Here is a 26,638-nt window from a genome sequence, read left to right as displayed (position 1 = left end):
GTGGTCCTCGCCAATCACCAGGGCAGGAGTTGGAGCATGTGGAATAAATGAATCACTGAGGCTCAGGCCAAGCCAGCAGGGCCTTTGGGACCATCTTCTACCCATTTCACAAAGGGGAAAACCAAGGCCTTGGGCAAAAGAGTGTGCGCCCAGATTGCCTGGGAGGTTAGTGCTTGGCTTTGGGGATCACCTGACCCACCTCTGTACAAAAGGAGAGTGAGAGGACTTCCCTGGTGGTCCAGTGGTTAAGATTCTGAGCTCCCAGTGCAGAGGGCCTGAGTTCAGTCCCTGGTCAGGGAACTAGATCCCACATGCTGCAACCAAGAGTTTGTATGCCACAGTCAAGGGTTCGCATGCTACAACCAAGAGTTCGCATGCCACAACTCAGACCTGGCACAGCCAAATAAATAAATAGTTTTTAAAAAGAGAGAGTGAGAATTATATGGAAGCAAATGTATATTGTCATGTTAGGGTTTTAAATGGCGTTGTCTCATCTGATCCTCATAAGAATCCTAAGGGGAGGGGACTTCCCCTGGCCTGATTGTATTCATGAGGAACCTGAGATTCCATGAGGTTAAAAGGGCTTGCCCACGGTCACTCACCTAGCAAGTATTGGAGCCCAGATGGGGCCCACGTTCGCAATGCTGTTGTGTCCCAGAGAGGAAGGAGAGGCCCTTGGCCCCGTGGTGACGACCTCTACATTCCACACCCGAGCTGGGCAGCAGTGAACCTGGCCACCCCCAGGCCAGAACCTGCCTTGGTGACTTTCTAGCTTCTGTCATAGGCTGAGAAAATCAGATGGGTAAGGAGAGTGGACACGTGGTGTGAACAGTGACATCGGCGCCCTTGGGAGAGGTAGGTGTCAGAAAGAAGGGAAAGGGGACGCGAAGCAAGCCCACCTCCTGGTGCTTGGCCATGACCTTGGACTTTAGGGACTGAACCAGCTGTTGAGGGCATTATGGGAAGGGTGTCTCAGCCCCAGGGGAGTTTGGGGCCAGCTGGGCACATGGGGACTGGCATCTGGGCACTCTCACCACCCCCACTGTAATGACCAGGGCTCCACGGTGGGAGCGGGTCAGAGTCTCTCATGTCCTGGTACCCACCACAATGCCTAGCCCAGGGAGATGGCAGAGAGTGACGGAGTGGGTGGCAAGGAGGATAAGTAAAGTCTAAGGTCTGAATTTAAACTTCTGTTCATGCCAAGTCAGTGTCATTTTAAACATTCACATAATTTTAATTTCATAAGAAACCCATGTTATTAATAGAAAAATCACAAAACTCGAACCCCCTCCTTATCCTTACTGACCACGACATGGGCATCTGGGGTGAGTAAGGCTGATTCCCTCTTGCAGTGGGTAGACCCGTAGGCCCAGCCCCTTGGGGTGCATGTGAGATGCTTCAGCCCTGAGGGTAATGGGGTCTCAGGATGTAGCCTCTTCTCCCAGCCCCCAGTGGGATTCTTCCAATGGAAAAGGGGGCCATGGTCTTGCTAGGGGGATAAATCCACTCCTTTACCAGCTGATGACCCCAGAATCGCTCTGGTACCTGCTGCTATGAAGAAGGGGGGTGGGCAGAGGGGCTGCTGCTGCTCCAGGTCCCCCTGTTCACTGCTGTGTCCCCTCCCCTTCCTTGAAGCCAGCAAAGGGCTCAGCTCCACCATCCCCTTCTTCAAGAAGACTCCTCTCGGCAAGGTTGGGTCCTACCTGAGAGATGGTTTTAGGCAGAACACAGACAAACCTCTTACATTTTAATAGTTATGCATTTATTTTAATGTGGATTGGAAAAATATAACCAGCACATCAAAACTGCGATTTCACAGATATGATTGCTTAGAATGAGCCTAACAGGGATATTAAAACATAGTGAGTTCGTTTATAGAAAAGCATGATGGACGTAATGGTACAGGTGGTACACAGACGCATCGTGTGTGTGGGTCACCATACTTGGGAGGTGCTGGCCTGCAGGCCACCCCCTCCCACCTCATACTCCTATTCCTCACACTGGGAACTGCTGGCCTAACAGGGGCTACAAGATCATTCATTCATTCCTTCCTTCATTCAACAAATATCTCAATAGTTGAGAACCTACCATGGAGCAGGCTCTTTTAGCCACTGGGGACATACCCGTGAGGAAGACAGATAGGGCTCTTGCTCAGACAACTGAACTTGTGAAATATATGTAAGTGTAAATTGTGATGAGTTAAGGAGCAGGAATGATGTCCAGCCTGGAGAAGGGCACTCCCTCCTGGGGCAGTGAAGTTGCTAAGAGTGAGCTCCCCATCATAGGAGGTATGCAAGCTGGACCAGTTATTAGCTGGGGGTATCACAGAGGAGAAGCCTGCCTTCTTTCCCAAATGAGCAGAGATGGGTGAAGTGGGCAGAAGCCAGAAGACAGTGGGTGTGAGCAGTTTAGTGATGGGGCTGGGACAAGGGCTGAGTTGGGCAGGGCTTGTAACACTGAGGAGGCCTGGTCCCACACTGGGGACACGGTGGGGGTGGGGGCCTTCACTCCTCCCGGTGTTAAGAGGTTGGGGTAGAGATTCCTTGATCAGTTCTGCTCCCACTTAAAATGCCAGAATTGGGGCAGGGAGTCAAACCTGGGTTTTTATCCACCCTCCCCCTGCTCAAGCTTCTGGGTGGCTTGGCAGGTCCTTGCCCCTCTCTGGGCTTCATTTTCCCACCTGAACAGTGCCAAGTTCTCCGAAGCTCTAAGCATCCGGAACACCTCCATCTGTATCCTCCCAAGTGCTGTCCTTTGTTCTCCCATCAACAGGTGAGGATGGAGCCGATGGTGGCCTGGCATTCCATCTGGCACCTGGCGCTTAGCTCTCAGTGGCCTTCCGGGCTCTGAACCAAAACACCAGCCAGGGCTCACAGGGGATTTTCTCTGTGCTTGCCCCTTCCCCACCTCTTCTCATCCAGCCCTCGCCTGTTCTGTGCAGAGGGCACTCCCATTTTACAGACGAGGACACTGAGGCTTGCGGGGGTGGGTGGTGATGCGACTTGCCTGAGGACACGCAGATGTTGGATGGCTGAGCCAGGCCTGAGCCCAGCTTGCAGCTCTTAACCCGCTCATCTGTCCTCTGCTGGTTGCCAAACCAGCTGGGCTTGTGGGCTGGTGTTTTGTTCCACAGCGTGCCCTGGATTCATGGGATTCTCTCAAGGTCCGTGATGCCAAAAGGCTGAGAAGGCCCAGTCTGGCTGAAAGAGCCCAGGGCTGAGAGTCTAGGGTTCTGGATCCAAGTCTGGCATCATCAGTGGGGAGCGATGGGAGTAGGCTCATGCCTGCCTGGATTTTACAGGGTTGGCTGTTTTTGTCTGAGCCTGAGTCTGGAGTGAATGCTCAAGTATTTGCTCACGTGTGACTGGAGGAGCTGTGGCAGTGGGGAAGAAGCGGCCTGGATGGTCCTTTATCAGACTGGCCTAAGGGGCCAGGCAGGTACCCTCTGCCTTTGCATCAGGTCCGGTCTCCCCAGCCCCCTCCAGGCAGGTGCCCTTGGGACGTGAGGTGTGGAGGCTCTGGGAGCATCTGGAAGGTTAGAGCTGGAGCCAGGAGGGGGCCCTCGCTCAGAGCTATCAATTAGGGGGCTGGCAGTGCCCATCGGTGCCACATGCTCACCTGCTTCTCTTCCTCCGAATCTCTTTGTATGGGTTTGTCTCTCTCAATCTCTATCTCCGTTTTTCGACCACTCTCCATCTTTCTTTGTCCCTTTCCCTGTGTCTGCTCCATCTGCTTCCTCCCTCTTCTCATCTCTCCCACCTCAGTCTGCCCTTTCCCTCTGTCTCTCTGTACACACACACACACACACACACATACTCCTCTCTTCAGGTGACATCTCAGGCTTACACGTGCACGAATTCTGTGTATCACAATGACCCACACAGAGCAGGCACCCAGGAAATGCCGGTTGAATGAACGAAATGAATAAACGGGTGAATGGCCACACGGGGAAGCTACTGGGGCACTGGGCCTTGTCAAGTCTAATGGTTCCTAATTTTTTTGGAGGGCACCATCCTCTTGAGAATTGGACTGGTTGATGAAAACTGGGTTGTTTCCTCAGAAAAATGCCTCATTGTTTGGTCCAGTGTCAGGGGGGCTTGTTGAGGGCCCCCAAAGCCCACTTGTGGTCCTCGGGGGAAGCAGCCTTCCTGTCATGGGGCGGGGGGTGGGGGGTGGCTGAGGTTCCAGGCTGGCCCCAGGACACAGGGCTGGCGTGAAGCAGAGCCAGGCTCTGGAGTCCTTCTCCTACCACCGGGGACTGTTCTGTGTTGTGACCTGAGGTGGCCTCGAAAGAAGCTTCACTCCCTTTCCCTGGCAGGTCCTTGGTGAGTGTCCGCGGGGGTGAGTTTAGGGAGACATAATAGAGGACATTCAACCAGAGGTGAGAGCCCCAGAAACAGGGCAGGTGTGCCACAGAAGAGGGAGGTCTCGGGGTGGGGGGTTCCCAGCGAGAGTGGTTGCTGTGTCCTGGTGCAGTCAGGGAAGACCTCCTGGGGGCCGTGGGCGCCTTCTCTGCCTGCGTCCAGGGACCGTCGGGGCTGAGAGGAGGCTCTGGTGGCCGGCAGGGAGCCCTGCCCAACTGTCTGGGTCTGGCAGGGGCTTCATTTGGAGGGGCCTGCGGGCGTACCCGGAAAAGCAGGCTGTGGCTGGAGGTGCTAAGACTAGGCTGGGGAGGGTTGGTTTTGATCCCCAGGGCAGGGGCAGGCCTGGAGGATTTCTGAGTGGTGAAGGCACAGGGCGTCGCTGGCCCTGCAGGTTGAAGTGGGGGCCTTAAATAGGCTTTGGAGGCTGGAGGGGCTAATGGAGGAGGAGAGGCTGTTTATGGCGAGAGGGGCTGAGTTTCTGGGCTCATAGGATGCGGGGGCTGGTTTTTAAGTGCCCAGGGATTGTTGGGAATATGGGCTTGAAAGGAGACGGGAGCCGAGTGTCTGGTGTGTGTGTACGTGTGTGTAGAAGTATGCTGGCTTCCTTTCTTGAACACACGAGCTCCTTCCTCCTCAGAACCTTTTCCCGAGTGATCTTCTCCCTTTGGCAGGCTCTCTTCCTTCCCCTCCTGCCTTGCGGTTCTCTCTGCTTCACAGAGAGGCCCATAACCTCCTGTCAGAGCCCCCGTCACGGTCACCCCGGCAGGCACCCCAGACGGAGGAAACGGTCGGGGGGTGCGGGGGAGCTTAGAGAGATGTCCGGGGCCTCACACTGAGTTCAAAGCGAGGGATCAGAGCCCTAAACTTTGTTTCCCTGATCCTGGCATGTTAAGGGTGTCTCTTGGGCTGAGGGGAATCTTAACTGCACTCCCCATTTCTCAGAAACCTCAGGCTTGGTTCCCGGCTGAGGGCCGGGAGGGAGAGAGCAGGCAGTAGGGTGTCTGTTTTGCTTTGTGAGGTTTTAAAAAAATCATTTCCGACCTTAGAGGCGGCAGCAATTACAGCTGGCTCGCTGGGGAGCTGTTTGCTGCCTGTCATCGGCCCCAGGAAAGGGTCCCTAATGGAGGCCCTGGCGGCCAGAGCGCACAGTAGTGGAAATAGCGCTCAAAACAAAGGCGCTGATGGTCTCGGGCAGGCAGATGAGAGGGAGGGGTGGACAGGCTGGCTGATGGTGGGGCTCTGGGAGCAGGGGCCCCGAGACTCATCAGCTGGTCTCCTTATGTCCCCCGACACCACAGCAGTGATCACAGAACTCCACATAGGCACTGGGTGCCCCCAACCCCATCCCAGCTCTGCTGCTTTCTATTAAATCCCCTCCCAGGCAGCGAGAACAGTAAGTACAAAGGCTCTGGGGTAGGGCAGAACCCTTTCAGCTAGGGCTTATTTGCTTCTAGAATAGTCATTGGGCTTAAAACCCTTCCTTAAAGGCCAGTCTTCTAGGTGAGGGAAAAGGAGGTGGGAGCCTTTGGGAGGCGGGGCTGGATCAAGACCCCCGACTCCCAGAGAGTCAGCATGAATAGCAGCAGCCAGACATTTACAGGTATGTGTGATCCCCCTTGAGTCCCCACAATACCCATTTTACAGATGAGGAAACTGGGCAGAGTTTGGCTGACCTCTGGGAAGTACAGTTGGGTTTCAAATCCAGGTCAGCTTGACTCCAGAGCCCACGGGTTTACTGCTGCAGTCTTGGATTTCTCAGACACAGTTGGGCAGGAGTAGCAGGAACTGGGGTGGGGGCAGGAACTGGGTTCCAAGGGGAGCTGGGTTTGACTGGGCCAGCCCCAGCAGAGAGGGGGTGGAGGAGGGGGCAGCATAGCACTCTGCCTTCTGGGCATCCCCAGAAGCTCTGCTCCAAAGCATCCCTGGGCATGCTGCCTCAGTTTCTCTCCTCCTATTGATCTCTGCACCTGACTTTCAGTTGCCCCCCATCTCTGCCGCTCTCTTGCTCTGTCCTGCCTGGTCCTGGCCTCTCTCGCTCCACTCTCCGTGCTCCCAGACTTCTTTTCCCCCTTCTTTGTGGATCTGGGGAAGCTTCTCTCTGGGGCCCTGGGGTTGCCTCTCATTCTATGGCTGATGCTGCCTCCCTGTGCTTCCTCCATCCACACCCCCTGCAATCTGTGACAAGCATTAAGGATGGGTATGTGCCTGGACTTTGAGCTCAGACACTCGGGCTCAAATCCTGGCCCCTCCTCCCCCGCCAACCTCTCTGAGCCTCACTAGCCATCAGTGCAGTGGGTGGCTCACCCCACCAGCTTTGCAGGATGTGCAGGTGAGCATGGAAAGAAATGGTACCTGCACAGCCATCAGCCTTCATCCCATCCCTGGCTCCCTGCACGTCCCCACACTTGGTTTCTCCCTCTCAAGCCCTTTCATCCCCTGTGGCCTAGATGTGTGGGAAGAGGAGGCGGGAATTCCACTGGGGAAACCTGCTGAACTTCCACAGTCCTGCAAGTGCCAGAACATTTCCACTCTTCTTAAATCTCCCCAGATTTGTAATTCCACAGCTGTCTCCTTCAATATGCGCTGGTGGCCTTGGGAGGCACACCCCCACCCCCACCCCCAGCCTGCCAGCCCTGCTGTGTGGGGGCTGCCTGGCAGGTGACCTGGGCAAGTCCCCACCCTCTCTGTGCCTCAGTTTCTTCATCGGAAGAAGAGGAGGGTGACAGTGGCTGCTTCCCAGGTTGTGCTCGGGATTCTGTGAGATATTTCATTAAAGAAACAACTCTATAAAAAGGAATGAAATCTGATAATATGCTACAATATGGACAAACCTCAAAAGCATTATGCTGAGTGAAAAAAGCATGTCCCCAAAGACCACATATTCTATTATTCCATTTATGTGAAATATCCAGAATAGGCAAATCCATAGAGACAGAAGGCAGATTGGTGGTTGCCAGGGCCTGGGGGGAGGGGGAGTGACTGCTTAGTGGGAGGATGAAAATGTCATGAGACTAAATAGACATGGTGGTCTCACAACTGGGTGACTGTACTCAGTGCCCTTGACGTGTACACTTTAAAATGGTTAATTTTATGTTATGTGAATTTCACTTCAGTTACCGCTAAATAAATAAATAAATAAAAAGGAAACATTTTTATAAGCACATACTTGGAGTCAGACACTCACTTTATAAAAACGCTAATGGATTTAATCCTTACAACAAGGGCATAGATGTAAACAACAGCTGATTCCCTTTGCTGTAAAGCAGAAACTAACCACATCAGCAACTACAAGAAAAATTAATTTTAAAAAATCCTTACATCAGCCTCTGAAGTGGTTGTTATTATTATCCCCATTTTACAAATGGGGAAACCGAGGCACATTAAGTGTTAGCAGTCTGAATTGTTATTGGGTGGGGCAATCAGCTGGGGCTGGGCAGGGACCCCACTTAGGTCAATGTGCTAGTGTGTTCCTAAAAGTCAGCAGTGAGTGGATGAGGCCCTACGGTGTCCAGAACACCGAAACAGACTCTTCACCTGCACAGTTCATGTAATCCTCAAAATAAGCCTTTAACCAATGACACACGTGGGAACCGAAGCCCAGAGAAGTGAAGCGACTTACACAGTGTCACACAGCAAGAAAGAGTGGAGCCACGTCTTAGGGAGGGGTGCTGGTGTGGCAATAATACAGGCTCTGGAGTTTCCTGGAACTCAGGTTCACGTCCTCGCCCTACCATTTACTGGATCTGTGCCTTGTGATACATAGTCCTCTGTCCCCGAGTGTTAGATTTTTTTACCTGTGAAAAACCATAAGATTGTTGTGAGGATTATGGATCGTGCCCTGCACTGGGCTTGGACTCGTGCAAAGGGGTCTGTTGTATGGATGAAAAGGCATCTACATCTGTAAATCCTGGACTTCACCTGCCCCCAGTCCCTCCTTTTCCTCTGGGTCCTCTGCCCCTTTTGCCAACACATCAGCCCTCCAGTGCACAGAGCGTGGTCTGAAGAGCCTGAGGCTGCAAAGATGAAGGCAGACTCCGATTGGATGGGATGGAGATCCTTGACAAGGGGTTCGCCTCATGCCGGAGAGTAAACAGCTCCCCACCAAGGGCAACATTTCTTTGATGTCTCCTGTTTCATCCAAAATGCATGAGTTCTGTATTCCATGCCATAATATATTCATGTTTACTTTAATACAAAAGTAATGTTCCCATTTGTGGGGGCAGCGGAGGGATGGGAAGGAAACTGATGCCTCAGAAAGTCACTTCCAAAGCCTCAGTACAGCCAGAAGGGAGCCCTCCATTCATTTCTTTGGTCATTCATTCCACGAACACGCATTCAGTCCTCCTCGTTCCTGAAATTGATGTTAGTCCTCCCCACATGCAAGACACAGGGAACGTTCTGGCAAATCAGACAGGATGCTGCACCGTATAGGTGAGTGGGAAAGCTTTCAAGTCTTCGGGCCAGAGGGAGCAAGGCCTCGGAGGTGCCAACTAAAGATGAATCGTGGTACTGGGCCGGTGGCCAAGACAGCCAGAGCTGGTGACAGTGGTGGAGCTGGCTGCCCACTGATGGGCACACGTCAGCTGGACCTGCATCCCAAGCCCTTCTGATCAAGAAGGAATTCTCTTCCCGATGCCACTCCGAATTTAACACCCATCTCTCACCCATCTCCCCTGTTAATGAGAGGAGACGGGGACGGAGGCTCGTAGCCTTCAGCAGGCAGCCTTCTCTGGCTAGAATTTACGAACACTGTTTGGTTTTCATAGTGCTTATTTTTACTGTTACCCTCTCTTTATGGCAAGTGATGCTGATTTTCCATTTATGGCGGTAATAAAAGTCTCCTTTTAAGTGGAATTTATTTAAGTAAAAAAGAGACAGTTGCTTTGAAAATAAATATTAAGTAAATAATAGTGCAGGTGGTACAGGGAACCTGCAGAAATGGTAAAGTGGACCCCAAAAGGTTGGACTTGCAGAACTGTCTTTCCTATGCCCTTTCTGGCCCCTGAGCACCCTGGCTATGCAAATCCCATCAATGTTCAAGTCCAACCCTATCCCCTCTTCCCTCCCAGAAGCCTTTCCTCTCCAAGGACATGCACCTCCACCCAGAGCCTCTGCACACACCTTGTGTGCCACATGTCTCTGCAGGGCACTAGGATCCCTGGCTCTGTGAATGGTGCACACCCTGAGCAACCGTACATGCCGATCCAGGCTCAGTCCCAGCTCTAGTTACCCAGTCCCAACAATAGTTACTGGTCTGTGTGTGTGTAGCTCCTGCGGAATGTGTGCCCCTTGAGGATCAGGGCCTGCCTGGCCTGAGCATCTTGGGAAGCCCAGCACAGGGACTGGCCCAGAGTAAGCATCCATGAAAGCTGATCTCTCATTTCTTCTGCAGGGAGGACTTGAGTCCCTACCACATGCCCAGGCCCCCATCATCCCAAGAAGGCACATTCAGTTCTTCAAACTTTTGTACAAAATGCACTCGTCACTTCTTTTAATTATTATTAATTCCTTTGGTTGCGCCGAGTCTCAGTTGCAGCATTAAGGATCTTTTCATTGAAGCATGTGAGATCTAGTCCCTGAGCAAGGATTGAACCCGGGCCCCCTGCACTGGCAGCATGAACTCTCAGCCACTGGACTACCAGCGAAGTACCCTCCTCTTCACTTCTTGAGAAGAGGACACCTGTCCACTCCAAGATGAAAGAGTCTCTGTGACCTCGATCCCTCTTGCTGCAGGCCACCTGCCCGAGGTGGGGGGCTGGCTGCCCAAGAGGAAATGGAACCCTGGGGTGCCCCCCCCACCCCAGGCCCATCCCAGAACAGACACCCCACACCCATCCCTGACAGGCTTCTTATTCCCTGGAGGCTTTTTGATCCCACTTCTTTAGGTTTTCCTCTTATGGACATTTTACATCCCCTGATATCAGGAGCTCTGTGAGAGTCTCATGTGAAATGGAGCTTCCCAAACAACACTCCCTCCACAGTCCTTTTCCCTGTTCTGCCTTCCAGTGGGGAGTTCAGGAGGCTCTGGGCTTTTCTGACCTCATGTCACACGCCCTTTCAGCCCCAGTGCCCTGCTGAGCTGGTCACCAAGCAGGCTTTCTGGAAAAGGCCCCCAGTGACTCTCACTTTCTAGAGCTGCAAGAGGACAGCGGGTGAGAGAGGACACAGATTTGGGTTGGGAAATTCCACAGTCAGCCTTGGGATTGAAATCTGACTTTGCATCCTTAGGTGTGGAGCCTGGGTAGCTCCCTGTGTGAATGGGGGCTGATAATAAATAGCATCAGGTAGCTCAGTCAGTAAAATATCTGCCTGCAATGTGGGAGACCTGGGTTCAATTCCTGGGTTGGGAAGTTCCCCTGGAGAAAGAAATGGCAACCCACTCCAATATTCTTGCCTGGAGAATCCCATGGACAGAGGAGCCTGACAGGCTGTGTGGTTCATGGGATTGCAAGAGTTGGACACAACTTAATGCTATCTTTCTTTCTTTCCTTTTTCTCTGGGAGGATGAAGTGGGGTCCTGTTTAGAGTGTCTGCCACATAGAGGGGTTCCCTTCAACAGCGGGGCAGGGGACTGTCCCCAATGGCCCCCAGGTTATCTGAGCCTCAGTTTCCCCACTTGTAATAAAAAGACAGTGACCCCTTGCCCAGCAGGTCACTGTGAGGATTATTGGGAACATTCATCTCAACTTTCTGGCTCCTAGTGGGCCTCCAGTCAGAAGGTCACTGCACAAGGTTGATGGTCCTTGGGGCTCAAGGGTAGGCGAGCTGAGGGCCCTTCTTGGAGCTTCAGCCTTTCTTTATTGGCCTGTTCACTCTTGGTCACATTTCACATGACAACTTGATGCGTCATCATGGGGAGCCTCCAGCTTGCCTGTCAATTTTCTGGGAAGCCCTTGGCTGGACCCAGCGGGCCAGACTGGGCTTGGGCATTGGTGGTCGTGAGGGCCAGTGGGAGGTAGAGTGGGTCTGGGGGCCCCTGACTCAGGACCTCCCTGGTTGCCTGTGTCCATACATCTGCGCTCGTGGGTACTGTCCCCCTAAACACTAATCTGGCACACAGTAGATGCCCAGTAAATGTTGGGTGGGTGAATGATGGGATGGACGAATGGATGGATGATGTCTACGTCTCATTTTTTTCTTTCAAGTTTCTAACTTAAGTCTCTTAGGTTTTTGTCTAACCTTCCTTTCTCACTTCATTCAGCACATGCCCAGCAGTACCGCCTGTGTGCCTCCTCTATCCTGGGCAATACGGAGCCCTGCCCTGGGGAAGCTTCTAGTCTGGGGGAGACACAGACACCCTGATTAATACCTGCCATATAATACAGGCCAGTGGGGCAGCAAATGGAGAACTCAGAGACCATCGGGAGCATCAAGGAGGGCTTCTGCCCTAGCCCAGGGAGAGAGGGCGTCTCCAGGCAGAGGGCCAGTTTTGAGCAGGGATTCCAAGAACCATGCAAGGTTGGGCCCCGAGGGAGATACGCACACATGGCCCAAGGGCAGGAGGGGCTGAACTGGGTTCTGGGAGGGGCCAGAGCTAGAGGCTTCGGATGCTCAACCTGGGAATCTGACTTTGACCGTGAGAGCTGGCAGTTTCTCAATGGGGCATCCCAAGCATGAGTACCTTTGGGAGCTCCCTGCTCATCCTCCAGGGCAGGGAGGATGGGATCCTGTCTCGGTCTTTCACCCGAGCTGCTGCATATGTTCTGTGTGAGAGCAGAGTGTTCATTGAACACCTACTATGTGTCTGGCATCGTTCTAGCTGGCAGGGTGCAGCAGTAAATAAAACAGACCAAAATCTCCTGCCTTTGAGGGGCTTACACCCTGGGTGGAAGAGGGACAGTACATGAGAGACACTAAGTGAGAATATAATATATTAGTAAGCAGTAAGGAAAAATATGAGGGAGAAGAGGCCAGGGACGATACAAGAGGTGACGTTTGAGCAAAGACAAAAGAAGTGAGAGGCCCCCATGGATACGGGGGCAGGGGGAGTCTTCTAGACACAAGCACAGGGAAATTTTTGTTGATGAAAACCATTGTGGCAGAGCTGGGAAGCCACAGGAGGTGGTAGGGCTTTTTTAAAAACAATTGTAAGATAGTCATAATGTAAAATTTACCATTTCAACTATTTCTAAGTGTACAGTTAAGTGGCATCAAATATATTCAGATTACTGTGACCATCACCACTATCCACTTACGTAAATGTTTCATCATCCCAAAGTGAAACTCTATCACCAGTAAACTGTGATGCCCCCAGCATGCCTCCCCCAGCTCCAACAGCCGCCATTCTGCTTTCTGTCTCTATGAGTCTGACTACTCTAGAAATCTCATGGAAGTGGAATCATACAGTATTTGTCTTCTTGTGACTGGCTTATTGCACTTAGCCTAATGTCCTCAGGGTTCTTCCTTGTTGGAGCAGATGTCAGAATCTCCTTTTTTAAGACTATAATATTCCACTGTATGGAGGGACCACATCCTGCTTATCCATTCATCACCGGAGGTTTTAAGCAAGCAGCGACCCGATTTTTCCCAGCAGGAGATTGGATCTGGGTCAGAGATGACCTCGGGACCCCAGGGGCCGCACTGGTTCTCTCTGCTCTGCCCTCTTCATGTCTCTTTAGCTTCAGCTCTGCCTTGTTTCCCCTGACAAGGTGCTGCCCCTGCCACCAGTCTCCTGGGGGAATACTAGCTCCACCCAAGATTGATGGGTGGGCTGGGGACCAGTCCCTGCAGGCTTCCTGGAAGAGGCAGTCTTAGTCCAGAAACCTGAAGACTGGAAAGGCAGAGAGGGTTGTGCAGAGGGAGACCTAGAGCTGGACCAGAGTGTCTGGGATGAGGAACCTGAGCTCAGAGATGGAGGGACATGGGGACTGGGCTAGGGTTGCCTGGGTCAACACGCCTCCTTGGGACCTGCATGAATCCCCCTGGCTTGGCAGGGATGGATGTTGGAAGGAGAGTACAGGACTGATGGATGAGGGGTGTCATGGTCCAGATGTGAGTGAAATACAGATGTTGCCTCCACTGCATAATCTGATGAAGCTGCAAGGAAGCATCTCTAAACATCTTCCTGCAGATGGTAGGGTTTTGAGCTAGAAACTGAGAGAAGGGAGTGCTTTTTCTTAAGCACCTACTATGTGCCAGGCGTGAGGCGTATGTTGCCTTGTGCAACCCTCTCTTTATCCTCTCATTCTTCCCTTTTTTCAGCTAAAGAAATGGAAGCTCAGAGAGGTAAAGGGGCTTGTCCAGGTTGCACAGCTAGGGATTCAAGGAAACAGGAGTCAGATCCATGCCAGAGGCCAAATGCTAGATGTCTGTACTGAACCAGGACGTGAAAGGTTAGGAAGGAGGTCAGGGTCCCACTCCTTAAGGGCGGATGAGACCTTCCAAATCATCTCCTGCCTTTTCCAGAAGCCAGACTCGGTGACTCCCGCTGTAGCCACAAGCTGTTTCCTGCCGATGATGCCCGATAACCAGGCCTGGGGTTAATTAATACATCGCTCCCCCAATTAAAAGCAGAAAGGAAGGAGATGTTGCATTCAATCAAGCCCCTTTCTCCTCCTGCTGAATCCTAATTTGTGGACAGCGGTTTTAATTGTCTTCCCAGCGAGCCCAGCCCTGCTCAGGGCCCTTGGGCTGGAGAGGACAATCCTATCCTTCTCAAACATCTATAATTATACCAGCCTCCCTGGCTGGGAGGAGTTACCTGAACAGGGAGGGGTGGGAGGAAGTCAAAGAGGAAAGAGGATTTGAATGTCCCAAACTCAGCAAGGATGCTGACAGTGGAGGTAGGGGAGGGGTCTGAGAGGCTAAAGGGAAGGAGGTGGTGGGGTGAGGGGACAGGGAAGAGGGTTATAGGAGCATGGTCTAGAAGTTACGGGCTGCCACTCCTGAGTCCTCTAGAGCTGGGTTCATACATAACCACTGACTCTGGGGCCTTGGGCAAGTCACTTAACCCTTCTGAGCCTCAGTTTCCCCATCTGAAAAATGGGGATGATAATGATCACACCTCCCCCATAGCATCCTGATGGGAGCATGAGAAAAGGTGTGTAAAGAGCTTGGCAGAGGGCCTTGTTAGAGACGATGATCTCTAACAAATATGGAATACTAACAAGCACTCCATATTTGTCAGAGATCATCATTGTCATCATCAAAATTAAGGTGGATCACCTTCTGGTTTCTGGTGCTGATGCTGAGTCCTCATCACAGAATTAGCAGAGGGAGCAAGAACCTCTTGATAACTGGAGCCACCCACCTTCAGAGGAGACAGGAAGAGCTGAGCTCCCCGTCTCTGGAGGTGTGCAAATGAGACATAGAAGTGTGGAATCTGGTGGCTGAACTTGACCTGATAATTCAGACCAAATTCTGATGGGAGCTGATAGACTCCCAGGGTCTTGGTCACGCCTGCTGGTCAGACCCTAAGTTCAAAATCCAGCTCTGTATGTATCTTGGACAAATGATGTCACCTTTCTGAGCCTCACTTTCCTCATCTGTCAAATGGAAGTGAGTGGATTAGAAACTGTTAGAGACAATGTCAGCATCATGCTAGTAGATGCTCCTTAAAAAGGGTGATTATTATTTTTTTTTTTAAACAAAGCTCCGTGGGTTTCCCCTCCTCCCTCCTGGGTTCACACTATCCTTCTCCACCTCTGCTTATTGGTATTCACCCCTCCTTCAGGGCGCAGCTGAAGGGCCAGGTCACCTCCTCTTCCCCCAAGTGGAAGGGACCCCTCCCCTTCCCAGTGCCCAGGGCCTGGCTCCCTTGGGTTTGTCTGAGCTGGTGGGGGTCTCAGACTGTAAGGACTAACCCTATTGTATAGAGGAGCAAACCGAGGCTCAGAGAGGGGGTGAAATTTCCCCAAGGTCACACAGCAAGTCTGATGGCAGAACCGGGCTCAGTCCCTTCTCCCCGGCTCCAAGTCCTGGCACTCACCTGCATGTGGCTTCTCCCTTCAGGGAGGGGGTTCTCTGGGGTGGGGCCCAAACAAACCCTCATGTTGCTGCTTCTGGAATATGGAGACTCAGATATGCCATCAAATGCCTAGAGCCTCCGCTTCCCCACTTGTCCTGAGAATGAATTGCCCCCTTCATCGCAGAGGATGGAGCCAATGGCATCCTAAGGGGGCCTCCTTCAACCCACCCAACCATGTGCCTCCTGGCAGGGTCTGAGGGGATCAGCGAGAAAGAGAGCAAGGGACCAGAGCCCCCTGTGGAGAGGGAGAGCTGGTGGCCACAGCTACAGCCAACTCTCCTGGCTCCCAGGAGTTCTCAGAGCAGAGTCTCCCTCCATCCTCCCAACCAGGGCCCCTCCCCACTTTGGCTCAGGACTACCTGGCCCACGTGGGGCTGGTGAGGAGCAGCACCTCCTCTGGGAAGCCCCCCTTGATTGCCTCAGGCTGGGTGAAATGCCTCCTCAGTACCAGCCTAGGCCTTTACACTCAGAATAAAACAGACTCTCCATAGGAAGGTGCTTCCTCAGGACTTTCCAAAACAAGGTTGGCCACTGGGGCTGTTCCTTTATAAGAAAGAGTCCTACCACCCAAAAGAGTTCGAGTTCTGTGGGAAAGAGCACAGCCTTGGGAGTCAGACAGTGCGTGTGTGCACATGTGCTAAGTCGTGTCCGACTCTATGCAACCCCATGGACTGTAGCCCACCAGGCTCCTCTGTCCATGGGATTCTCCAGGCAAGAATACTGGAGTGGGTTGCCAGGCCCTCCTCCAGGGAATCTTCCTGACCCAGGGATTGAACCCATGTCTTGCATCTCCTGCACTGGCAGGCGGGTTCCTTAACCACTAACATCATCTGGGAAGCCTGGCCTGGGTTCAAACCCAGGCTCCACTGTGTGACTTTGGAAGGGTTACTGCCCTATACTGGGCCTGGGCTGCCTCCTCTGAGTAGTGGGGAGCTGAGGCTGGCAGAGTCACCACCTGCCAGGACGCCAGCCGTACATGACAACTGACCACTGGGAAGGTGCCTGGCCTAAATTGAGATGTGCTGTAATCATGTAAAATACATGCTGGATTTCCAAGACTTAGCACAAAAAAGAATGTAAAATTTCTCATGAATAATTTTATACATGTTGAAATAATTTTTTGATGTCTTGGGTCAAATAAAATAAATGATTAAAATTAATTTCACTTCTTAAAAAAATTTTTTTTTTGGTTACTTTAAAAACATGGCACAGGTAATTGAAAATTTCCTCTGTGTCTTCGTGCGGGGCTCGCATTCTGTGTCTGTTGGACAGCGCCCTCTAGAGGACGATTACTGGGATCCGCGTTGGGGAGAGGGCCTGTTGTGCTGGGGTGGAGAGTGCCTGACCTTGCCCACCCCTGGCTGCTGAGTAGCCCTGGGGCAGACTTCTGCATCAATAAGAAGAGCTGGTGGACCAAGGTCAGGGTTTTCAGTAAGTTGGGGGGGCTGTGGGCAGGGGGAGGCTGAGTGAAGGCAGATGGAGGCCAGCCCCTCCCCAGGTCACCCTGATGGAAACCCCACCCAAGGGGTTTCCTTGGGGAAACCCATCACTGCCCTTCCTTCCACCCGTGAGACCCACACGTGCCATTTCCCATCTTCCTGTGGGACGGACTCACCCAGCCCTGGGCGGAGAAGTGCCATGGCTGAGTCACACAGCCCTGGTTCCAGGGCTGGCTCTGCCCTTCCTAGCTCTGTGATCCTGGGGGTGGGGGGGCTCCTGGTGGGGGGAGCAAGCCCCTCTCCGCACAGTAGCTCTGGATCCCCTTTCTCCACTGGCAGGAGGGAAGATGGTGGTTACTTTCCGATTCCCACGGCTCAGGCAGGGACATCTGGAGGGGTTACAACAGCAGCGTCACTCCCTCTCTCTTGGCCAGGGAGGTCACACTGCCAGTTACCTCGGATCCAACTGGGGGCCGCAGCACTCTCCTCCTTCCCCCATTTGCAGAGGTGCTGGGCAGGTAGGGGCGTGGATCAAAGCAGAATCTGGCTGTCCCCAGGGCCAGGGGCCAGTGGCTCACTCTGATCACCTCCCAGTCCTCCTGGTGGCTTAGGTCCTCGGCAGCCCCCTTCAGTCCTGCCCGATTGGCAAGTCGGCATCAGTATTTAGCAAGTACCTACTATGTGCCAAGCACTGTTCTAGGAGATGGGGATGTATCAGTAGACAAGACAGGCACCACCCCTGCCTCCTGGAAGAAAATGCAGACCATAAACATAAATAAAATAAGTGTATTAGCTGTGCTGTCCAATACAGTAGCTGTTATCTACAATTTAATGGACATGAGTTTGAGCAAACTCCAGGAGATGGTGAAGGACGGGGAAGCCTGGCGTGCTGCAGTCCATAGGGTTGCAAAGAGTCAGACACGACTTTGTGACTGGATGACAACAACCCCCTACAAGTGGCCACCTGCATTTAAGTTTTTTTAACTATTTATTTTTGGCCGTGCTGGGTCTTTGTTGCTTCGCACAGACTTTCTCTAGTTGCAGCAAGCGGGGTCTATTATCTGATTGTGGTGCACAGGCTTCTCATTGCAGTGGCTTCTCTTGTCACAAGAGCATGGGCTCTAGGGCATGTGGGCTTCGGTGGTTGCAGTGCATGGGCTTAGTTGCCCCTCGGCACATGAAATCTTAGTTCCCTGACCAAGGATCAAACCCGTGTCCTCTGTGTTGGCAGGCTGATTCTCCTGGACCACCACAGAAATCCTTACATTTAAGGTTAAATTAATTTAAATGAAGTAAAACTTAAAATTCAGTTCCTTATTCACACTAGTCTTGTCTCAGGTGCTCAACAGACACACATGTGGCTGGTGGCCACTGTATTAGCTCAGATACAGACTATTTTCCTCACTGCAGGAAGTTCTAGTGGGCAGCACTGAAAGTATGTTGGAAGGGAAGAGGGTTTCTTTTTTTTTTTGGCGGGGGGAAGAGGGTTTCAAAGCTCTGGGTTGGGCAAGAGATGCAGTTTTCTTTTTTCTTTGCCAATGCAAATTGTGATTGGCAATTTCTCTTCTTTTTTTTAAATTTTTAATTAATTGTTTTGACTGCACAGCTTGTGGAATATTATTTCCCGGAACAGGGATCGAACCCAGACCCTGGCACTGGAAGCACTGAGTCCTAACCACTGGACCAGGAAATTCCCAGGGATGCAGCTTTAAGTGAAGTGGTCAGGGTAGACTTCGCTGCATGTGCATGCTATGCTAAGTCGCTTCAGTCGTGTCCGACTCCATCCGGCCTTATGGACTGTAGCCCTCCAGGCTCCACTGTCCATGGGATTCTCCAGGCAAGAATACTGGTGTGGGTTACCATTTCCTTCTCCAGGGGATCTTCCTGACCCAGGGACTGAACCCTCATCTCTTACATCTTCTGCACTGGCAGGCAGGGTCTTTACCACTAGCACCACCTGGGAAGCCCTCAGGCCTCACTGAAGAGGTGACATTTCAGCAGAGCCCTGATGCAGGGGAAGGAAGGAGCCTGGTGATAATCTGGGTGAAGAGAGTGCTAAGCAGTGGGAACAGCAAGTGCAAAGGTCCTGAGGTAGGATCTCAGCTGAACACCCAAGGAGCAGCAGGGAGGCCATTGTGTCAGGAATGGAATGAGCAAGGGGAAAACTAGAAGCTTTTCCTCTACAGGGAACTGGCCTGAACATGGAGGGCCTTGTCAGCCACTGTAAAGGCTTTGGTTTTTCGTCTTAGGGCAATGGTGTCATGGGAGATTTGAGAGAGAGGGGACTGATTGGTGTTTTGCCAAATTTCCTCTGGCTGCTGTGTTGAAAATAAATTAATGAGAAGGGTGGGTGGCGGCAGGGAGGCCAGTGGCTCCCCCGCTGTCATGGGTGAGAGGTTGTGGCTGGCCCAGCCTGGGGCAGTGAAAGCGGGGAGAAGGGGCTTGATTCAGGAGATGTTCTGGAGACAGAACCCATGGAACTCCCCAGAGACCGAATCGGGGCATAAGAGAACGAACAAAGGAGGCAAGGGAGACCCTACAGTTTTGGGGGGCCGGGGCACTTGGAGGTCAAAGGTGGGTGGACAGGTACCTTCCTCCAGGAGCCCATTGTGTTTCCTGCCCATTGGAAACAAGGACAGTCCCAGCTCTCAGTTGCTGACACACCACCCTTGACACGTGTTCAGTAACTCAAACAACATCGTTCTTATTAAACTGGCTTTGTTACGCAACGGCAGTCAGTCCCTCGCAAACCTCAGAGAACATGGGCAGCCTGAACCCATGGCCTTGGAGGTCAAGGATGTCACAGGCATTCTCTTAGCCCACAGGCTCATTGCTGGAGTCAAGCTCCATTTGGAAGCCCTGTGTGTACGGCAGAAACAGCAGGATTTTACCAATCCTGACCCTCCCAGAGTGCTCGGGATCATGGGAGCGGAGTGGCGACAGGTGACCCCAGAGCAGGGCCCCCGCTTCCAGTCAGGCTCTGTCTTCCTCCAGCTCCGAGGCAAGCAGTGCCAGGAGGGACCACGGGGGCTGCAAGGTGGGCTTGCTGCCCGCTGGGTGGGGGCGCCTGGCAGCAGCCAGACAGACATGGGGTGGCGGGGACTGACGGAGGCAACATTCCCTGGGTGACCTGCCCGCTGCCAGGCGTCTTTCCAGGGAGAGATAATCTGTCCTGAGAAGAGGAAAGAATTCTAATTACATCTCAGGACAGTGTTTGGAAAGAGGAGAGAACATATGGAGGGAGCAGTGCTGGACTGCAGCGAGTGGGGACTGGTTTTGCCATCTACCTGCCAGCGTGGGGGGGTGGCCGTGGGTGGGGGTCCAGCTGCTCCGTCTTCAGTGGGGAGCTGGACCCAGCTGGGGGTTGGGGGGTGGGTGACGGGAGGCACCTGCGTCTCCCACCGCCCCCTGGGGGCCTTGACAGGATGGAGGCTGTACCACCTGTTCGGGGCATCTTGCAGGTGCCAGGAAATGTGTAGTGAGGGAGCTCTGGTCCCTGCTGTCCTGCAGCTGCGACAGGCAGTGCCCGCAGTCTCGGGTGTGCATGACCGGGGTGTTGAGGGGAACCGACCCAGTGGGTCAGGGAAGGCCTTTCTGAGGGGCCCAGGTTTCAGCTGAGCTTTGAGTGACCTGCCTGGCCAAAGAGGCACCGAGGGAAGCACATTTCTGGGAACAGCGGAGACCAGCGTGAGGCCTGTTCACAGGGCAGAATGGAGCCCAAGGGGAGGTGGGAGTGGCCTGCCCCCCAACCTGCGCAGAGGGGACCCCAGGTGGAGGCCCAGGTCTGGTCTGGTTTCTCAAAGACAGTGCTGAATGTCGTGCCCTGGGATTGAGAAGAACCCCCCAGGGCGGGTGGGCAGAGAAACTGGGAAGAATTGACAAAGCAGCAGCTTTCCTCCCTGGCCTCCGGCCTCCTTGCTCACACCTTCCAACCAAGCCCTCCTCGGATCCGTCACTACCCTCTCCAGAGAATCTGGTGCCCGTGTGGGACATTCGGGGCCTCCCGACCTCCTCCTTCATCCCCAAGTCTTGCCACCTGCCACCACTGCCCAGCCCTCTCGCCCAGCCTCGCAGAGCTGGTCCAAGTGCCCCACCTGCAGCCAGACCACCCCGCCCCACCCCCGCCCCTCCCCGCCGCCCCCTGTCCCGCCCCCACCCCCGCCCCCGCCGCCGGCCCTGAGGCTTCCTGAGCCCTTGGCTACCCTTCCCCCGGTGTCTCCGCACAGCCCTGTTCACAGAGACGCCCCACGACATGACGGCGCGGACGGGCGAGGACGTGGAGATGGCCTGCTCCTTCCGCGGCAGCGGCTCCCCCTCCTATTCGCTGGAGATCCAGTGGTGGTACGTGCGGAGCCACAGGGACTGGACGGACAAGCAGGCGTGGGCTTCGAACCAGGTACCGCCCGGGAAAGACTTATCCGAGTGGGGCTGGGAGGATCCCGGCCACCCCCCACTCCTGGGGAGGGGGTATGTCTCTGCCCCTCACCGTCTCTGAGGGGCACGGCTCCAGCTGTGCTCATCCTCTGCAGCCCACAGCGGTCTCCCTCCCTTCTTCCTGGAAAGGAAGCTTGGTGGGGGTGTCGGAGTAGGGAGCAAAGCGAGGCTGTGTCCTTGGGATGCGCGCAGCTGGTAGGGCCCTACAGGGAGCAGAGTCCCGCCCTTCAGGTACAGGTGGGGGAACTGAGGCCAGAGGGACGGAAGCTGGCTCCAGGTTACTGGGCAAGGTGGGTCTCCTGACTCACCTTCTCCAAGCCCTGGGGGCATGTGCTTTGTAGTGAAAGTGAAAGTCGCTGACCACATGGACTATGGGGTCCATGGAATTCTCCAGGCCAGAATACTGGAGTGGGTAGCCTTTCCCTTCTCCAGGGGATCTTCCCAACCCAGGGATCAAACCCAGGTCTCCCGCATTGCAGGCGGATTCTTGCAGGCCCTTTAAACAAAGGGCAGTCTTTGCCCAGTTTGGTCACACAGACACACACGTGTATGCATGCCCTACCACATACCTGCAGACACACGAGGCAGCCCAGTCACGGCACACGTGCACACTCACACACACACACCGTGGAGGCATATGCTACTGGTGTCCACGCCCACCTGCCTGGCCAGCGCTATCACCTACCAATCCCTGCAACACTGCCTGTGGGTTTTCTCTGGACCACAGAGCCTGCCGGCAGGGAAGGCAGGCTGGAAAAGGGCTCCATCAACGGGTGACAGCAGTTGGAGGGTAAATACCCCAGCTCTCTCGCCCTTCAGTTGGGATAACTGAAGAGCATCCCCAGGTGCTCAGAGGGAGAAAGTTCCAGTTGCCCACGGTGGTAACTGGCTTGAGGACATACCCAATCTTAACTTCCTTCACTCTTTGGTATCACTCGCTCACTCACCTCCTGGTGTTTCCTGGCATCACCTCCCAAGTAAATCATTTGCACTTGAATCTTTGTCTCAAGGTCTGCTTCTGGGGGAGCAAACTAAGACACTCTCATTCTTACGCTTGTGTGTATATAGGTATTATGCAAATACGTATCTGCCCACCTGTTCACATATGAACACATACATGACACACCCTCATATGCACACACAGGCATGCTCACACATTCTTGTATGTTTCATGAAATGGCTTCTAACACATTCACAAATACATATTAAAATCATCTAGCTCCCGGAGGTGTCCACTCCCAGCACACTGGCTTAGTGGTCAGAGAAAGCTCTCAGGCACAGAGTTGCAGGCTTTGCAGTTGGAGGCCTCTGAGGTCAGTTTGCAGGGAATAGTATGTGGGCAGGGCTCTGGCAGCATCTGTGCAAACAAACCTGAAAACAGGACGCATCCACAGATGGAGAGAGATGTGAGTGTGCAGACAGACAATCCTACAGACAGACCAAACCTGAATTACATTTTTGCCTGTTCACACCTACCCTCCCTGTGTATCTCCAAGTACCCTCCATATCAGAATGCAGAGCGCATGTGCAGTCAGTTTTATAGACACCTCCTTTATCTTCCTTTGCTCTGACTCACCTCCATCCCTGAGTGGACGCAGAGCTGAAGGACTCCCCCACAGCCCCGCCTCCAGACCCGCGGTCCCTGGAGCATCACCTGCTGTCTCGAGAATCTTAGCTGTGGCCCATACCCCCATCCCGTGATGCTAACGCCTTGTCTCTGCTTTTTCTACCCTCCCACTCCCAACAGCTAAAAGCATCTCAGCAGGAAGACGCAGGGAAGGACGCCACCAAAATAAGTGTGAGTTTTGATAATGACTTCTTACAAGGGCTCTAATGGAGGACACAGTTGTAATTAAAAAAAAAAAAAAATTGGTCTAGTTCAGCAGGGAGCTTTGGCAAGAAGATGGAGGAGAAGGAAAAAAGAAAAAAAGAAGGGGGAAAACTTGGCCCAGCTCTGTTTTTTAAAAGCCAGAGATTTTTCAAGTTCATTGAATGACAGGCACAAACAAATGACAGGGGGAGAGAAGATGCATTCTCTCCTGTCGGGGCCAAGGCTCTGTGCATCCCTGATGCTTCGTGCCTGTCTCAGCAGCATTTTTTATTTGGGGAGCCAACGAGGAACTAATGAGACTGAGTCGGCTTTTTTCGGCCCATCACAAATGACAGCTGCGGCATCTCACGGTCACTTGGGTCCTCTGGCTCCGGACATGAGGCGGGACAGAGGAACTACAGCCGAAGGGTTTCAGGGCTGGCCGGGCCTTCTAATGCATTGACTCATTTTTATCATTGCTCCATCTCTCGAGGGAAGGGCAAGCTTTTGCCCATTTTACAGATGGGGCAACTGAAGCTTAGAGGGTCAAAGCCTTGCTGGAGGTCATGACTTGGCTGAGCTGCATCAAGCTTTTGTCTCCAGGCTATGCTGGAGCCCCATGAGGTAGGGCACCCAGGGGACTCAGGCAGTGCCAGTTTTTGTAGAGAAGGGCGCCCCAAGCAGAGTCTGGAAGAGGCTGAGGAGAGGGGCGTGACCTGGTGACACGTGTGGCCATGGGACCGGGTTGGGTTTGTGCATGGGGCATGCAGTCAGCCTGGCAGGAGGCTGGGAGTCAACTGGACACACGCCCAGAAGATGCAGGTGCCCACAGGGGTATGGATGCGTGTTGGTGGGAGTGACGTCCAGATTCACTCTTTTCTGCTGCTCCTTCCCAAGCCCATCAAGGACTTGTTGGGGAGCTCGGGGCCCCAAGGCCACTTAGACACAGAGGATCCCCCAGAGCAGAAGTCACAGTGTAAAGAGTGGGCACCGGGAGGCGTGAGGTGCCATGCCAGACCCTGGAAGTGGCAGAACAGAGGCCGGGAGGCTGGGAGGGAGGCTCCCACGGAGGCTCAGACAGGAGATGGGCAGATGACAGAAGAAAGGCCTTCAAAGCATCATTTGTGCTATCTACCCTCGGGGCCTTTCTGAGCTGGGAAAATGTAAATCATTTCTGGCTCAGGGCGGCTACTGGCCCACCGCCCCTGGCCCCTTACCCTCATCCTTTGCCAATGGCACACGCACATGTCATGTGTAACATCTCGTTTCTTGCCCAAACACCCATCAGTTAAGCCTGGCCAGGTGGAGACCTCTGTGTACATTAATATACCCCGTTCATGGCAACTCTCTCACTGATGATTTTGTTTGGGGTTTAAGAAGCATCTAACGCAAAGGAGAAAATAATCTAATTGACTTAGAGGATTAGAATTCAAGGCTGCTGGGCCCCACGTGAGGGGCATGCAAAGATGCTAATTAGTTAAATAAAATAAATGTACTCAGCATGATCGTGCAATGCCCACCCCCACCCCAATCCCTGGTGATTCCTGCACCAGCTGGGGCTCTGGTTAGACCCATTTCCATGTGCAGAGAGCACCTTGCCTGTGATAGTTCTTAAGTACATGGACGCACAGTTAGCGGCTATCTGTGAGCAGCAGCACACCCCAGATTCCTGCAGCCCGAGAGAAGGCTCAGATTTCTCCATGGCCTTCAAGATTCTGTGCAACTCGCTCTGCTCACCCTCTGGGCCATCTCGTCTGCTGGACCTGGTTCCCCTGTCCCTCCCAATCCTGGCTGCCTCCCAGCCTCGCATTCCTTCCTACCTTCTGACATTTACACAGGCCAGTCCCTTGGCCTAGAAAACAGTTCCTCTCTCTCCCTTCAGAACTCAGCTCATCAAGCCTCCCTGGATGCTGGGACTCAGCCGGCGCCCCTTCCTTCTCCTTGCTGGCTGCATTTTTGTCTGTACTGATCTGTGCTTGTGAGCCTCTGTTTCAGGCCTGTCTTCCCTGAAGACAGTGGGGCTGGGACTGCGCCTGCCTGATTTCCGGAGCCTGGCTCCGTGCCTGGCAGGTAGTCAGCGCCCAATAAATATTTATCAAGTGACTGCCACACACACAAACACACACCCAGGCCAATGGCAGCACAAAGCCAGACACAGATTTTGATACACAGACATGCCAACACCATATGCATCGTGTCTGTGCGTGTATGTGTTCAGGGGTCATGTGGGCAGGTGGGGCCTGGGAACGAAGGCCTTGTACCTGCAGGAGCCAGATGAGCCTGCAGGAGTGCTGGCCCCAGAGTCCCATGTCACCTAAAAATCCCAAATTCCAGGAAGTATCTCCCAATTTTTTAAAAAAATTTATTTTATTTTTGGCTGTGCTAGGTCTTCGTTGCTGCACGCAGGCTTTCTTTAGTTCCAGTGAGCGGGGCTCCTCCGTACTTGCTTCTCATTGCGGTGGCTTCTCTTGTTGCAGAGCATGTGCTCTGCTCAACAGTTGTGGCACACAGGCTTCCTTGCCCTGAGACATGTGGGATCTTCCCGGATCAGGGATTGAACCCGAGTCCCCGCATTGCAAGGTGTATTCTTAACCACTTAACCACCAGGGAAGTCCCTGACTTTTTAACTGTTGGGATCTAATTTGAATTTTGAAAAACTGTGGAAGGCAAACAGCTCAGTCTTCTGGCTGCGCATCGTTAGCACGTTGGGGGCCCCAGGTTCAGAGTAGGAAGTAAAATGAGTCTCTGGGGGTATGGTGGAGGCAGAGGTCCATCGTGGGTGCTGTAACCCCTTGGGTCCACCATGGTGGCCCTGGGGAGGCTGAGATACGGCAGCGCTGAGTGCAGGGGTAGGTCAGGGAAGACACAGTGGGGCCAGCGCCAAATGTCCCAGGACCACTCGAGTCCTGGTCCAGTTTTGCCCTCTCCCTGGGCCTCTCTTCCCTCGTTCACTGCTATCTAACAAATATATGTATGAAAAGTGCTATGGAAACTGTAAAGTCCTCTGGATTCGGCCGTATAAATGACAGTGGTTACTAGAGTGGAAACTTAATATGGATTTTCAAATCACATGATTCCTATTCCCAGAATTGGGGGTGGAGGGGTGTGGAGCAGGGAAAGGAGGCCCAGCTTTGCAGAAAACGGGAGAGGGAATGAAAAGAGCTCAGAATCTCATAAGGAGATCGTTTAAATTACAGGCACCTGTAATAATAGCATTGATAACAATAATAACAAGGCAGCTAACATTTATTGAGTGCTTGCCATATGTCAGGAACCATGATGAGTACTTTACAATGTGATTTATCTCATTTAACTTGAGGCCTGGGGAAGGATCCCCGGCCTTAAAAATTATCTCCCTTGGGAGCTTGTATATGCTGAGGATTCCCTCATCAGGACCTCATTCCTGGGACTCAGATAAATTCTGCCTGTGTCCATTTTCAGGTTCTGGAAGTCTTTCTTTTGAGTTCACTGAAGTGCTGTTTTGGAATTAATTTCCCTTTAACTAACAATTTTGGAAGTAGAGATGGGCCCCAACTGCTGAATTTTAAAATAAGGTGAAATTCTCCACATGCATCCTCTTTACCAAGAGGCTCACCTGCCTTTGTTACTGTTAGTCCCTTCTTTG

The 26,638-nt window shown here is 53.0% G+C and overlaps 1 protein-coding gene across 1 annotated transcript in view; it reads left to right on the top strand.

Moving 5' to 3' along the window:
* VSTM2L (V-set and transmembrane domain containing 2 like) overlaps positions 1–26,638 on the top strand; it is a 38,549-nt gene that overhangs the window by 4,659 nt on the left and 7,252 nt on the right. The window contains exons 2-3 of the mRNA XM_040247336.1: positions 20,996–21,165; positions 22,951–23,001. Coding sequence (XP_040103270.1) covers positions 20,996–21,165; positions 22,951–23,001 — 221 coding nt within the window. The remainder of the gene's footprint in view (positions 1–20,995; positions 21,166–22,950; positions 23,002–26,638) is intronic.

The sequence above is a fragment of the Oryx dammah genome, unplaced genomic scaffold (genome assembly GCF_014754425.2).
Source record: "Oryx dammah isolate SB20612 unplaced genomic scaffold, SCBI_Odam_1.1 HiC_scaffold_10, whole genome shotgun sequence".
NCBI lineage: Eukaryota > Metazoa > Chordata > Mammalia > Artiodactyla > Bovidae > Oryx > Oryx dammah.
This window is presented reverse-complemented; position numbering and strand designations above follow the sequence as displayed.